At 46.4% G+C, this 14925-nt stretch overlaps 1 protein-coding gene across 1 annotated transcript; it reads right to left on the bottom strand.

Annotated features, from left to right (window-relative positions):
- Window positions 1-571: 571 nt before the first annotated feature.
- Window positions 572-13071, bottom strand: SPG21 (SPG21 abhydrolase domain containing, maspardin). The gene is made up of 9 exons (XM_074880245.1): window positions 12959-13071; window positions 9439-9532; window positions 4969-5130; window positions 4039-4119; window positions 3287-3432; window positions 2677-2785; window positions 2092-2199; window positions 1555-1695; window positions 572-1218 (listed from the first exon to the last, which is right to left on the bottom strand). The coding sequence occupies exons 2-9, from the start codon at window positions 9499-9501 to the stop codon at window positions 1096-1098; spliced, it is 933 nt and encodes a 310-aa protein (XP_074736346.1). The 5' UTR covers window positions 9502-9532; window positions 12959-13071; the 3' UTR covers window positions 572-1095.
- Window positions 13072-14925: the final 1854 nt, after the last annotated feature.

Genomic DNA, 14925 nt, shown 5'->3' with positions numbered 1-14925 from the left:
GGCTGTCTATCCCGTGTGTCTTAGCTGCGTTTGTAACTTCCCTCTGAGGGTGGGAATTCAAGAAGGTCAAGGCTACCACTTGGTCCTTTTGGAACCTTAAGGGTTGTGATCTTTCATGTTTTGACTCTTCGCAAAAAGTTGTAGAGAAGAATGTTAACATGCACTGTTTACAAATGTACCTTAACATACATGTACTGTTTATAAATCAAAGAGGTAACTGCTTTAATCCCCAGGTTACAGCTTGAAAAGCTTGAAAAAATGAGAATGGTCATTGGTTATCTGCACAGCTTCTGACAAGGACATACAGTTTTCTTAAACACCCATTTGTCATGTAATACTTTGTGTTTATTTTTTATGGTGTTCCAGGGGAAAATAACATCTGTATTTCAATAAATCCAGGTTTTACCCTTAAATGTGCTTCAAGCTACACCAGTGCAATCTTGTAATTAAAGCTGTTCCCATCCTTGAGGTGAATTGAAGCAGAAGGTGCTGGTTTTCCTTATTTTCTGTAGAGGCAAACCAGGACCATGGTAAGCTACAGTGCTGTTCTCTTATAGTCAAAACGAGACACTTGCAGAAATTGAAGTTTTATTGAAAACCATTTTTAAACAGCAACAAAGTTAAAAATTCAGACGCTTTATTTCAAATAGAAACCAACAACACGAAGCAAATAAGTGATGGCAACATTGGCACTTAAACATCTTTTAAACCAAATATTCAACAAAAATATATGTCAGCTTATAAGTACATGATCCACATGTGGCAATATATACAGCTGAGTGAAGAATATAAAAAGAAACATTGTTCTGCTTAAGAACATGATAGTGAAGACTTTGGTAGCAAAAATGTCTTTGTTTTTAAAACTGGAGTCTTCAAAGATGCTTCCTTGAATTCAAAGACTAAAAATTAAACAGACCTATCCCATTACACTGCTGGAGGTTACTGTCCGTGGGTAGTTCACTGACTATTGATCCTGTTGGAATCACACAGTGATAATCGGCTAACGCAAGGAAAAAGGCAGAGTGGGAACAGTTGATTGTACACAGGAAGACCACCAAACCAATCGATTCCTCCTCCTCACCGGCACTCCGAAACCTACTGCTCTTCTTGCTCATGGCTGGCGTGAAGACTGATCTTTTGGACTTCCAGCTCTTCTGCGCTGACCATGGAGGGATCGATGGCTGCGTAGCGGGTGCCGTGGAACTGCAGTAAATGGATCTGTCAGACACGGAAAATAACACAAACAGGTATAGAAGCACAAGGTTTTGGTAAAAGAGAAACATTCCTTCTGAGTAACTTGTGTGAGGATGAAATCCTGGCTCTGGAGTACAAGAGTTCAGAGAAAGGGCAGAGGAAACAGGCAACAGCCAAACAGCCAAAGCCAGCCCTCCACAAGCGTGGCTGCTCCCAGCCCTGCCCTTCTGTGTCGGCCATCTGGGAGCCAGAGTGAACAGAGCTCAGGCAAGTTAAGAAACAAGAGCAAGCACAGAGAAGGAGTCTCTACTGCCGTTCTGGCTACATGTGTCAGTGCACTGGGTTTGAATCCGGACTCACTTGAATATACAGGTTGACCTCAGCACTCCTGCAGAGGTAGGGGAAGTTGCCTCCTGTTTTGAGATGAGCTCTTCTGGCATTAGGATAAAGCTTATACATTTCTTCTTTTGCTTCAGTTGAAAGCGCGCTTTGGTCAAACACCTACGTAACAAGTCACGGCAGTTAGTTCTGAATCTAAGCAGATTTTGCTTATTAAATCAGACTGGATATATGCTGCTCCTAGAAGCAATTCTCAGCTTCTCTGTAGAACAGGGTTAATGAAAACAAGCAAACACGTTAGACATCGACAGCTCGAGAGCTAACGCTGTGATACGTGAACATATGGCTGAGTTATTGCAGAGAATATCCAATTCATAATGCAACACAGAAGTATCACGCTGTTGCCCAGTCAGTAGAAGGCTTATCTAAATATGAAGTTAATGCTGTAAATATTTATTAAGTTGCTAACAGAATATCCAGGCCCCAACTGCTAAGGGGAGGAAAGAGTGTTTAAAAACAAAACAAAACCAAACCAGGATTACATTGAGATTAACTTACATCCATAATGGTTACAGGGATGTCTCGAATTTTATGAGGTTCTACGTAGGAGTTCTGGCAGTTGAGGGTAAGTCTTGAAGCGAGCTCACTCTGGCCCAGACTCTCCAGCTTTCAGTAGAGAGAAACACAGATTAACAACATATATCACTGCAGGAAGTTAATGCAATATTAACAATACACCCAGAGATGTCAGCTCCTTAAAGGGGAACATGACTGCACTTCAAATTAAGATTAGAGTTCCAACTTAGTATCTCTCTGCATGAAACAAATGCTTAAAACATGTTCTATTAGCTGCTCCTGCCTCTCAAGCATGTGGCCTACAGATGTATCCCAGCACGTTCTCCTCTTCCATCTCAGTTTAACTTCCTCTCTTCTGATCTACATAAACAAACTGAACTGTAAGGTAGAGGGTCACAGCATCAGTTAAATCGCTGGGGCTGTGACAGCACCTGCTGAGGATCCATTCCTTACTCCTCCCTTCCAGGTAAGTAAATGAAGAAAGCAGCAAAAATTATCTACAACCTCCTGTAAGGAAATCTTCTAGCGAGATTGACATCACAGCGGTTAGAGTACACAGCTACCTACCCTGTCCACCATGAAATCAATCCCATCGGCCATTTCAGGATCTAGAGGACCAGATGCAAAATTCCCAAGGACAATTTTTTTCAGCATAAAAGCAGGCATCAGCCAAAAGCTAAAATAGAAACAAGATGTAACAAATCTTCAAGCACCCAGGACTCCAACATTAAGACGCTTTGTTGTAAGCACTCCCTTTCCTTGCACTAACATTGTGCTTTAACTTCAAATGAAATCTGAAGAAGCTTCAAGAGCACAGAGATGGAAAACCTTGCAGCTAGGTGAAAGGTGGAAAACCTTGAAATGCTCTGGGAAGCTGTTGGTCTTACATTGCAAAAGGGTATTTTAAACATGGTGAATAACACAGGCAGAGTTCTTAAATCTGACCACATATCCACAGAGGATCACAGGACAACTCAGCTGTCAAATTCCACACTCCCAATTGTGAAAATTTCCATTTTCCTCGTGAGGTGGCTTTAAAAGTCACAAATATTCCATCCTGCACCTCCCTCACCCAGGCTGGGAACAGGTTAGACACACATCCAACCAGATCAGTGTGACATTTCATTGCAAAAAAATTAAGGCCACGGATCTGATTGCTTGTCTCAGTCTTCCTTACCTGTTTGCTGTCCATGTCTGATTGAAGATAGAAGTGTCACTAAAGGAATTACACAGGATCAGAGATTGAACTCTGGGAGATTTGTGTGTGTATTCAGCGAATTTTTGAGCCAGAAAACCTCCCAGAGAAGCTCCAAAGAGGTGAACCTAATTCAAGGGGAAAAAAACCAGATCATGTTACACTTGTGAAATAAGCGACCTCTAAGTACAATGTTTCATTACAAAAATAAGTCATGCAAGTCTTACCCTGTCCTCATAACCCATTTTTTAAAAGAATCAAACTCTTCTATTCAGTTTTTGGTTTTATATGTGATATAAACGTGATAAATACTGAAAAAAAGAAGTGTTTCCAGGTCACAGTTCAAATTTCTGTTTGCTCACCAAGCTTAAGAGAAAATTCAAACATTTCACTTTGTTTTCAATAGCTAGCCCAATCCAAGATACTTTACTGTGGTACTCTGTACTACATGAGTTAGGAAGGATAACTTCCACAGGATCTCACAAAAAACTAGTTAACCGGTACAATTTAATAAGCCTAGAACAGCAGTTGAATTTAGACAAAGTATGACAATTTTCAAGGGTATTCACCTTCAAAAATAAACTTGTTTCAAAAGTAAAATTGCAACACAGCCTCCTTATTTATAGGCTGCATTTTTGTATCATATTTTGTACACTTGCTCTTAAATGAGACGCTTTCAAACAATAGGGTTTTATTACAACTATATATCCATTTCCCTATCTCAGAGCACTCACTTTATCCAACTGAAGGTGGTCTAACAGTTTTCTGAATCCATCACAGAACTCAAGGTGATCCCAGTACACCGGATACTGCAACTAAAACAACAGGAAGTTAGAAAAAGCCGGTCTCTGATCAGTACCTGTCAGCTACCCGCTTGAAAGTCACACCAATTCTGACATTAAAGGTTTCAAGACAGCAACCTGCTTCTCCTGTACCATGAGGCTCAGGCTCCTCAGCAAGGTCCCTACAGCCAGGGTGTGAACACCTCCCCCTCGCTCGCACAAAAATACACAACTGAAAGCACCCCAGAGCAAGTTTGCTGGGGAAAGTGCAGCACTGCTTCATTCTCTAATGGGGGGAACAAGAGGCTGGAATGATTTTTCAGCAATTTCGTAGCATGTAAAGTTGGCAGGTACAGAAATCATTACCTGCTGCTAGAGAAACAGCAGTACTCCTAAAGCCATACTGTTCAGCAGAAATACTGTTGTAGAAGTCAATCATTTCAGTTCAGCTTCAGAGCTGAGAAGCCACAAACCAGCACGCTGGGAGGATTTTAAGGAGTGACTTAGCATTTGCAGCCAGGCAGGCTAAGAGCCAGGTTATCCACCATCCCTAAGGAAAGCATGAACTAACCCATATCTCTGCCTCGTGGCTAACAAAAAATCCAGCTGGAGGCAAAAATGTGGTGGCCAGGGCACACAAGGTTGAAAACAGACCGAGATGTTAATAATGTGTACATGCAAGGCTGTCAGTAAATGCTGCTGTGAACATACAGCAGATCTCAGCCTGGATCTGCATGCTACATACTCTGGGGTGCAACTTAGCATCACATTTTTGGTGGATTTCCTTAGTCAAAACTAAGATGTTCGCCTTCATTATCCAACCTCTGATTAGAGCAACAAGCACACGTATGCTAACTTGGACACAGGACTGAGAATACTCACAGCAATAACTCTGTAGCCCCAGCCAGTCAGCGCCAAAATTTGCTGGAAAAACACATCTGCAGTTCCACTTACAGGAGGGAGAAATATGAGTGGGCACCGAATGCTCCTAGGTCCCGCGTCATACAGTGACCAGACTTTACTGTCATCATCGTCTACTATTATCTGGAAAGAGAGAGGCACGGGGAGAGCAGAAACACACAAGACAAGTGAGGTTCTTCAGCCAGCTCCCAGGATTGCTTCTATAAAATTTCTGTCATCTAGTAAATATTATAATACCCAAGACCCTTTGAACAAGACCATCTTTAACTCTTCTTCACAATAGCTTTCTTCTCCAAGGCTGTTTACTAACTGGAACTACAGTGTTTGTGTGGCTACAGCCGGAGCAGAACTGCAGCCAAGCACTGTCAGACCAAATGCTTTGTGTGTCCTGACATAAGCTGGTTAACAAACACAGCACCTTGGGAGAGGGGCCACCATGCCACCACCCAGGAGAGACCCAGAAGGTCAGTTCAAAGTACAGAGAGCAGCAGCTGTAGGCTGGAAGAGCCAGCACTGCCCCTGGGGGCAGCTTTTTAAACAAGCATCCACATTTGCATTCACTGGACAAAAGATGTTACAGGTCTGGATACATGCGAGCCCACTGAATTAAGCAGCTAACACCACAAATTATTGATCTGAAACAGTTAGAGCTGGCTGCTAGAAACAGAGACACACACGACTCCCAAAACAGCACTGCAAAGCTGACCTGGAAAGAAAAATGCTTCCATCATCTGGCAGCAGGTCAGGAGCATCTGGAGTGCCTGGGACACGCAGCTGGCTGAAGCAGATTATTCACACGCAAGCTGCTACCCTTAACGAGCAGTTCCTCATACAGTGCCCATCTCAATGCAGAAGCTAGAAGTCCTAACACAATTAGTACCTTTAAAAGTATAACAATTAGGTAAAGGTCTTTTGTGGCAGTGCTGGAGCCCGACTTGTTTCTACAGGGCCTGTTCTACCAGCAAACTGTTTTGTGTATTTAGGATGCTCTTTCAGCACTCCACAACCCAGCAAAAGCGTGCAGCTCATACCAGATCAACAAGCACAAACCTCTGGGGAAAGCCTGTGTCACACAACGGGAATTCATCTCCTCTGTAGCAAGCTTTTATAGCTTTTTGAACAGCAATATACAAGCACAATTTGCTTTTCCATCACAGCAGTTAAGCTTCTCAGGGAATCGGAGAGCAGCGTATCACAAATCAGATTTGTTTCACTAACAAATCTGCTTGTAATAAAGCCAGTATTTCAGGCTCTGGGAACATGTGAGCAATCACATGATACTGTTGTTTTGTAAAGTCTCTATGAAAAAAAAAAAAGAAAGATCGCATACCAGAGCTTCCAGACCACTGAAACCATTTAAAAATAAACCTTGTACGAAAGCCCTCCCAACCCCCCCTCAAAACAACCCTCTGCACACAACTCCGGAGCTCCAGGCCTTGCTGTTCTCAGCTGTTATTCCATCAGTAATTTTGATTCCATTCAGGGTGGCTGTCGGTGGCTACTACAAAGTTTACCTCTAGGAATATTTCCAAAGGCGAATCATACCCCTTGAAATCACAAAACCAAAGCCAGTTCATGTCAAGAGAGCTGAGGCTGAGCGATAACATTTCATTCCTCAAGCCCAGACAATGAATGGGCTTAGACAATTGTTGTATTTGATTTCTAGCCACATACCAGATAGTCTAACTCAGCTCCCAAACAAGCTGAGCGCTGCGTAGGCAGACGGCACCGTGGTTAACTGCTGACTGGGTAGGCCACCAGCCTTCTTCTTGTTCTGATCGATCAATCAAGATCGGCTACAGTTTACACAAAGGGTAAAATCTGCACTGCATTGAAACAAGGGGCAGAACTCCCCCCGCCCCGAGTTTAGCAGAGCCAGGGTGTCCCCTGCTGAAGACTTTTAGGAAGGACTTAGGTAAGACAGCAAGCAGTGGATGCAAATGGAGGCTCACAGGCAAAGCTGAAGACTTAGTTTAAACATGTTACTTTCTGTACTGTACTTCCTACAGCAGGAAGGGCGATGGAGCTGTGCATTTCCTGCTCCTGGCAGGAGGAACATCTCAGCCTGTTTGCACACGAACTGCTCTGCCTCTGCTTCCTTAAGTCGATCTGACAGCACTAATGTGTGCTTACCAGCAGTGATGATGGTTAGTCATTCCCTCCTCTGTACTGCATGTGCCTTGCCTATACCTCTGGGGGGATAATGCAAGAAAATGTATTCCTAAAGACTGCTTCAGAGATTAATTATATCTTCAAATTGTGCTTTTTTCTCCTTCTTTATCCAGAAGCCAGGACTGGTTTGTTTATTTCTACCTTCTTCATACCCCACATTCATCACTGTGGCATCATTTTACTTTCGAGTAGACTGAATCACTCAAGAGTATTCCTTAGTCCAAAGGTCACCAAGTCAACAGCAGCTTCAGTTTACAGACATCCCCATTTATGAAATCCTGAGTAGTCGGCAGCAGCTGAAGGCAGTGGCCCCTGGCAGCGAGCTGCAGCGTCACACAGTCCCCACGGCAGCAGCAACATGTTCCACTGTAACCACAACCTCCAGCTCCTTTCATTTACTGTATTGCATCTCATAAAGCAGTGCCTCAGAACACCCACATGTCTTTCCACTGAAATATTGCCTCCAGATTTTGCTAACGTGGTGAGGCATTGCCTGGAGGCAACAGGATGCCACAAATAGACCCAGCAGATCTGGTACTGGCCAGAAACAGAGAGAAGCTGGATGGCCAAAGCCTAGACAGAGCGTGCACAGTCAACGGCAATGGATCTTTCTTATTTACAGAAGACAAACAGGCAAAAATGAATGAGAAACCCTAAACAGAAAATCCTGCAGCATAATGGTAGTTTCTTAGAGAAAGCTACACACCACTTGGTGGAAATACTGCTAGGCACATTTAAGCGTCCGTCGTTCCTTAGGTTTGGGGACACAGTCCCTTTGAGTGGCTGTATCGGGTCTGGCTGACCCGATAGTGGCCCAACTGCAACCAACTTGCTGTTGAAAGAGGTAATGCTGCTCTTGCCTCTGCTGCCAGCACCATCCCCGTGGTTCCTGCAGCCCACACAGCCACCCAGATTAGGGAACTGAACCAGCCAGAAGTCATCTTAGCCTGAAAACAAACTCTAAAACACCCCCAAGGTAGGCAGGTCACTGACTCTGCTCAGCTTGTACAGTTACATAAGCGATCATGCTTGCAGGAGCAGCAGGCTGGGGTGTCAAGGCAAGGCTGTCTGGCAGGAGCCTGGGCTGCTGCTGCAGGTTAGTCTGTGACCACAGCCTCAGCAAGCCTCATCTGCACAGGCATGTGCCAGAGCTAGCCCGGGTCAGGAGCTACCTAGCAGTACTGCACTCCATGCCCTCTGCCCCTCAGCACAGGGAGAGCAGAAGTTGGAGCGCTGCACACCTCAAACTCTCCTGTGGTTCAGTGAAAAGAGCGACTGAGAGAACTGGTGGGGTTTAATCTGGAGAAGAGGAGGCTGAGGGGAGACCTCATCGCCCTCTACAACTCCCTGAAAGGAGGGTGCAGAGATGGGGGGACGAGTCTCTTGAACCAAGGAACAAGCAACAGGACAAGAGGGAATGGCCTCAAGCTGCGCCAGGGCAGGGTTAGACTGGCTCTTAGGAAGTATTTCTTTCCAGAAGGGGTTGTTGGGCGTTGGAATGGGCTGCCCAGGGCAGGGGTGGAGTCCCCATCCCTGGAGGGGTTTAAGAGTCGTGTTGACCCAGCGCTGAGGGATCTGGTGGAGTTGAGAACGGTCAGTGTGAGGTTAATGGTTGGACTGGATGATCTTCAAGGGCTTTTCCAACCCAGATGATTCTGTGAAAGGAAGTGGAGAAATCCAAGCAAGAAGGGAAAGTGGTTGGACAGTGTGATTAAGCATGCAGTGCTTAACCAAATGGTTTTTTCCACCGTGGTTACGGCATCTTTCCACTCTCAGGAACCCTGAGTGCAGCCCCGCTGCCGAGAATTTGCCTTCAGACACACTCTGCTTCGGCCTGACGAGGATGGGTAGGAACTGTGGAGGCGGCTCTGGCAGCATGGCCCCCGGGTCAGCTGCCCTGCCCTGGTGCGGTGCAGCACCCACAGGCAGCTCCGTGAGAGGCCACGCACGTGGTGCCCAGCCCACGCTATTTCCTTGGCATGTGCTCCTGAGCGTGGCTGGCACCAGGGCTCCAGGCACCGCTGCCGTGGCTCACAACTGCGAGCCTCTGCTCCTCACCGCCATGTGTGGAAGTGACCTCTGAGAAGCATGTGAAAATTAAGAGCGTGCTTTCATGCACTCATAGCACACGTGGGACAACAGTTCAGGAGATAAGCCAGGTCACTAGCACAGTCACAACTGTTCTGCATTAACCAAACAGCTTAAGTCTCCCAACTACAAAGCAAGAGGAGACATTTCACCCATTACAGTTGTACGTACCTTTTTAAGAGGAACTGTGCTTCTGAACCAGTTATAGTCAGGAGAGACTTTAATCTCTCCCATGATGTTTAGAAAAAACTCAGTTTAGGTCAGCCTAAAATAAAAAAAAAAAAAAAAAAAAGAGAGACAAAGTTAGAAATCAATACAACAGCTTTACAGCAGGCAGCACTCAAAAGCTGTGCCGTGTACATAAAGCATTTGCAGGACAAGTTTGCTCTTATCAGTTGATTGTATTACCTCTGACTCACGCCATGTTTACTTATCCTCAGTTTTCATCACAAACCATTTAATTATTCTCCCAAGAGACAGTCACCTGACTGCCTTACTGTACCGGCCTCGTTATGAAATGATGACGCTTTTCTAACAGCATTCCCATGTAACAGTTGTACACAAAGACAATTGTATTGCAGGCTGTAAGTGGCTTAAAAAGCTAAAGCATGTTTTCAGTTTGTTTTTAATTTATAAAGCACTCCAAATTTATATCTAATAAATATTCATACAATTCACTCTGGAGTTCAAACAAAAGACTTGCATTATTTCATGAACCCACTGCCTAACTATTCAGACCACGTTCTTCCGTCTCAGTATAACTGACCCAGAGGAGTCCCAAAGCGCATCGGGAATCAGCTGATCTGAGTCTTAATTTACGGAAGAGCCCTGAAGTTTCAATTCTATCCACACAGGAGCTGACTCGTCAGGAGTTACCAAAGATATCTTCGAAGCACACCAGTTAATACAGAACAAAATGGTTCAGAGTTGGGTCCACACAGGAATGCGACTAATTCACTCTGAAGTCAGAATGTCCTAGTATACATAAAGAGTGTCTTATAATACTCCATTAATTAGTAATAAACACTTAGGTAACGTCTAGATTTAACTTTTTTTTAAAGCAGTGAAGGCCATTAGCTTCCATTTACACAACAGATGGTATCAAACAGTTTCAAAGCTCGCAGACTCAATAGCTTTACTCTGAAAGCCAACTGCCTCAGGAGATTATTTTCATGCATTCACACAGAGCACTGAGCGTAATAAAACAAAGCAACTTTTGCTCTTGTTACTTAACAGTTGCCAAGTTTAAATCAATAGGTTTTGTCTCTTAATTCTTCATCAAATAAGACCTTGGTATGTTCTGTGAGTCACTCCAATTCATTTCTCCCAGCAGGAAAGCTGCCAGTGTGCAGGCTTAGCTAGCATACTGGGTTACAGCTGGATTAACAGTTATTACAATTTCCTCATCTTTCAGTCTTCATTTGCCATTTTCCAAGTACAGAAAACATGAATTTTAAAAGGGAAATTACTTTCTAATTTGCAAGACACCACACATCTTCCACAGAGCACATGATACACCTCTCACATCCAACAAGGGTCTCAGGTAGGAAATTGAGCTGCGTGGCCATTGTTTCAATTTTGCGTAGCTTAGTTTTGGTGCTTGCATCAACTATTCTGCTCTTTGTCCTAGTCTGGCAGCAGGTAAAATTACAGTGGAGGTAAATATCTATTCATACAAAAGCTGAAAAGCAGAGCAGGCACAAAGATGCATCACTGGACTAAGGGGAAAAGCTGGTTGTGAGAGAAAGGAGGCAGCAGTTCAGACTACTGATTCCTTTCCATAGCCACACATCAACTAGTTTACAAAAAGCTATTTAGCAAATGATGGTGTGACAAAATTATGGGAGAAATAAACTATAGCACATGCCTTAAAACAACACATTCTCTCTGAGTATTATATTAGAAGGCGGCCAAGAAACACAAGTCATGGTCAGGGCCTCACTATGCTAGACACTGGGCAAACACAGGGGCACAGGAAAGGAAGACTTTCTGCTAATAATTCTGGTTGCCATAAAGGATCGGCAATATTTTCCTGCTGTGATCACCTCTCTTTTTCTGCCACCTCAGTCTTAATGCACCATTAAGCTAATTTTTGCGGGCTGGCAGATCACTTGGGAGCACAAAGCTGTCTATTGTTAGACTAGGTAAGGAAAGGGTATGATGCAGATGAACTTTGTCCTGTCAGCATACCTCAGCTTGCACCAGAGCGAGTTAAGAGTCCATCTGAAACCTAAATTTTGAGCTTCCCACTTCAACTCTTACCACTTATGGAAGCAAACTGCTGGCCACCAAGACCTGGGCTGATTTCCCCCAGCTCCTTTCTTGTGAAGGTGCATCTGTGACCACCACTCCTAAGGACTGTCCCTTTCTTAAAGCAAGTGTAAACAGTTTTTCTTTGATTATAGAAGTTTTTGCTGAAGTCGATGTCCTATTACTGAATTATTTTTTTTCCTTGGCACAGAAATGCATTAAATTTGCACACACAAATATTCATGTCAACAACAACTACGTGCTCTTCCAGCCACAGAAAAGCTGAACCATGAACTCAAAACAGGAAGCCAGCCACCGAAGGTAACTCAAATCACAAAGAACCTGATGCTGTTCATGACCCAGCCTCTAAAAACCCAAGTTTCATTTTCAGTAAAACCAAACAATCTGAAGAACTCTAACCTCTTGAAAACAATTCCTCTAAAGGAAGACTCACCTAAGGATATGCTCAGAGCACGTGATAATATTCTCCTGAGTTATCCCCACTACACTAGTGACATGTTCTATTTGTTACCAATTTAGAAAGACCTCGATCCTGCCACTAGAGAGAAAACCCCTGTCAGAGTGGATTACACGAGCGGCGACTCTCTCTTCTCCCCCACGCTGTGTCTGTGCGAGCCAGGGCCGCTGCGCAGCCGCTCTCCCACTGCACTGGCCACATAGTGCCCACTCCCACGACACCTGAATCAGCAACACCAGCACCGAGAGCTGATGCGGGCTGCAGGCAAACACCAGGAAATTCAGGGGAGACGCCAGGGCTACAGGGGCTTTATGAATGCCAATTCTTCAGGCAATGAAGAAGAATTACAGACAACTGGGACACAGCAGCAGTCACCTTCCCCACTTCCCCAGCACCGTTTCTACCGGCCCCAGCTCCTGCTCCATCCCCCCTCCTCAACCACAGGAGGCTCCCCCAGCTTTGCAAGGAGAAGGGGGGACAAAACCCCACTCAGCACCCCCAGCCCAGGCTCTCCTCCCTGCAGCCCAGGCTGAGGCAGCCCCTTCCCCTGAGAACCTCCCCTGGGACGATGAATCCCCGGGGCAGGGCTCCCTACAGGCCACGTCCCGAGCCACCTTCCCCCACCCCAAGCCCGGGGCCACTCAGGGGTCGTGATAACCGCGCCCCGGGGCCTGAAAGATACCCCTCTCCGGCCCGACGCCTCCTCAGAGCCCCCCGACCCTTCAGGCACAGCCTCGTCCAGGGGTAACGCTGCACCGCAACCTGAGAGACCCCCTCGATCTCCTCAGGGAGCACCCAGTCCCTGATCGCTTCCCTCTCCCCGGGCCCTCAGGGCCCACCCGGCCCCTCAGGGGCCCCTCCCCAGACCAGGGCCCTGCGAAGAGGGGCAGGCCTGTCTCCATAGTGACGACCCCTGACCCCCGACCCCTCCTCCGCTCTCCCCTTTCGCTGCTCGGCCCTTACCGGCTCAGCAGGGCCCGGGGACGGCGGGAACCGCCGCTCTTCTCCTCCTCCCCCAGCGCACCCAAGCGCGGGGCACCCGCCACCGGCCGCTACTTCCGGGTGCTGCACACGCGCCAACCACGTGACGGCGGGGAGGAGCGCGAGCAGACCGGAAGACGGGCGGCCGCCATTGCTGCCGAGGCGGAAGTAAGCTGTCTCGGGGCCATGGCTACCGAGGCAAAAGTCACGTGGCAGGCGGTGAGGCGGTGATTGGTCGGCGGGCTGTGAGGGGCCATGGCGGCCATTAGTGCTCCGCGGGCGGGAGCGTCTGAGGAACTCGTAGGTTCCTCACAGAATTGGGTTTTAACCTAGAAAAAAAGATACTGAGAGTTTCTAGTGGTCCTTTATTCTGCTCTTTAACGCCTCTTTGCTTGGTGCAGGCGTCACTATGTCCTGCCACTGCCATCCAGCGGAAGAGAGCGTCCTTTTTTTGATATATGTGAGAAATCCCGAGCGATTTCTCTAAAAGCAGCGGTGAGTGAAACAGCGTGTGTTCAAGTCGCGGTCTTCCTTTTAATATAGCAGGCTTTATCCAGCTCTCTTTCTCCGCGTGTTGTGCAGTGCTTGCTCCTCTAATAGGAATCTGGATCTTTTCATCAGCTGGGTCTATTCAAACAAAGTTTATTTAAAAAAAGCTAAATTTAAGGCTATACTGAAAAGTGAGTTACATAAGGTAAGTTAGCAGGTGCAATAGCACTTCCTGCCTTTTGTACATAAAGAAACATTTGTAGGTAAAGCTCTGAGCTGAGAAAATCATTCAAATAACTTTTCGTAAGTAACATCTTCCTGGTTTATTTTCAGTACACCAAGTTCAAGGGGAAGCTCAGAGAGGCAAGTCGAGATCCCCAGCTGGTGCCGTGAGTGAACCAGGTAGCAAACCTCTGTTTGCTTCAGCGTGCACATGGAACCCACAGAAGATGCAGCCGCAGTTCCCTCCGTGCTATCGTGAGGTGTGATTGCAAGGCAAACCGCTTCTATTGATGTGTGTCCCTGAGCCTAACCTGCTGTTCCTGCCTAACTCCCTCAAAAAACTCCCAAAAGGAAACACAGTGGTGGTTGTAATGCAGGTTAAAATTAGACTGGCTGTTGTCCAGCTGTAGGTGGTGGCGTTAAACCTGTATTTCATAAGGGTTAAAATCCACCCAGAGCTTGGTAGAATTTAAAAACGATGTTCAGTGTTCGTGCTGTATGCGGCCGAGCAGCACGGTGTGTTGCCTGCTGTTCGTGGGGTCTAATGGTGTTTGCTGTAGGTAATTGAGGAGTGGGACGGGTGATGCATCCCTGTCTCTGAGTCCTTCCTCTAAAGACCAGTTGGGATCAGGTAGCTTCCTTTAATTAGTAGGTGACAAACAGGAGTTGAAGGTGAGTTGAAACGGACCAATAGTCACCTGCCACTTGTAAGTTCATTCTCCACAAGCTATGTCTAAAGGATAAATTTGATTAGATAATACATATATTTATGCACAGTGTTGTTTCCTGGCTGAAGATCACCCCGTGACACAAGGCATCGTTTTCATCTCTTTCTCAAAGTTGCATCGTTTTGCTTAAAAGCTTTCAGCTGCCGTTTCATTTTCCACAAAAGGCTTTTTAAAAAAATATTCCAGGGATCTAAGGGAAGTATTTTTCTCGTGTTGTTTTTGGGAAGCAGAATTAAAAAGCAGGAATCTCCCGAAATAACGTGCGTGCCGGGGAGACCGCGGGAGTCCCGGGGGCGGGGGGCCGCCGCTGCCCGGACTCCATTTCCCATCATGCAACGCGGAGGGCCCGCGGCGCCCCTCACCCCGGGACTATATCTCCCATGAGGCCCCGCGCTGCCGCCGGGGCTGTGGCGGCCGTGGCGCCTGGCGCGCTGCCTTCTGGGAGCGGTAGTCCAGCGCGGTGTGCGTTGTGACGCCGGGCGGCAGCGTGCTGCCGTCAGCGAGGCGGCG

The sequence above is a fragment of the Strix uralensis genome, chromosome 11 (assembly GCF_047716275.1).
Source record: "Strix uralensis isolate ZFMK-TIS-50842 chromosome 11, bStrUra1, whole genome shotgun sequence".
Classification (NCBI taxonomy): domain Eukaryota; kingdom Metazoa; phylum Chordata; class Aves; order Strigiformes; family Strigidae; genus Strix; species Strix uralensis.
Note: the sequence above shows the minus strand (reverse complement) of the source record. Positions and strands in the feature narration are given on the sequence as shown.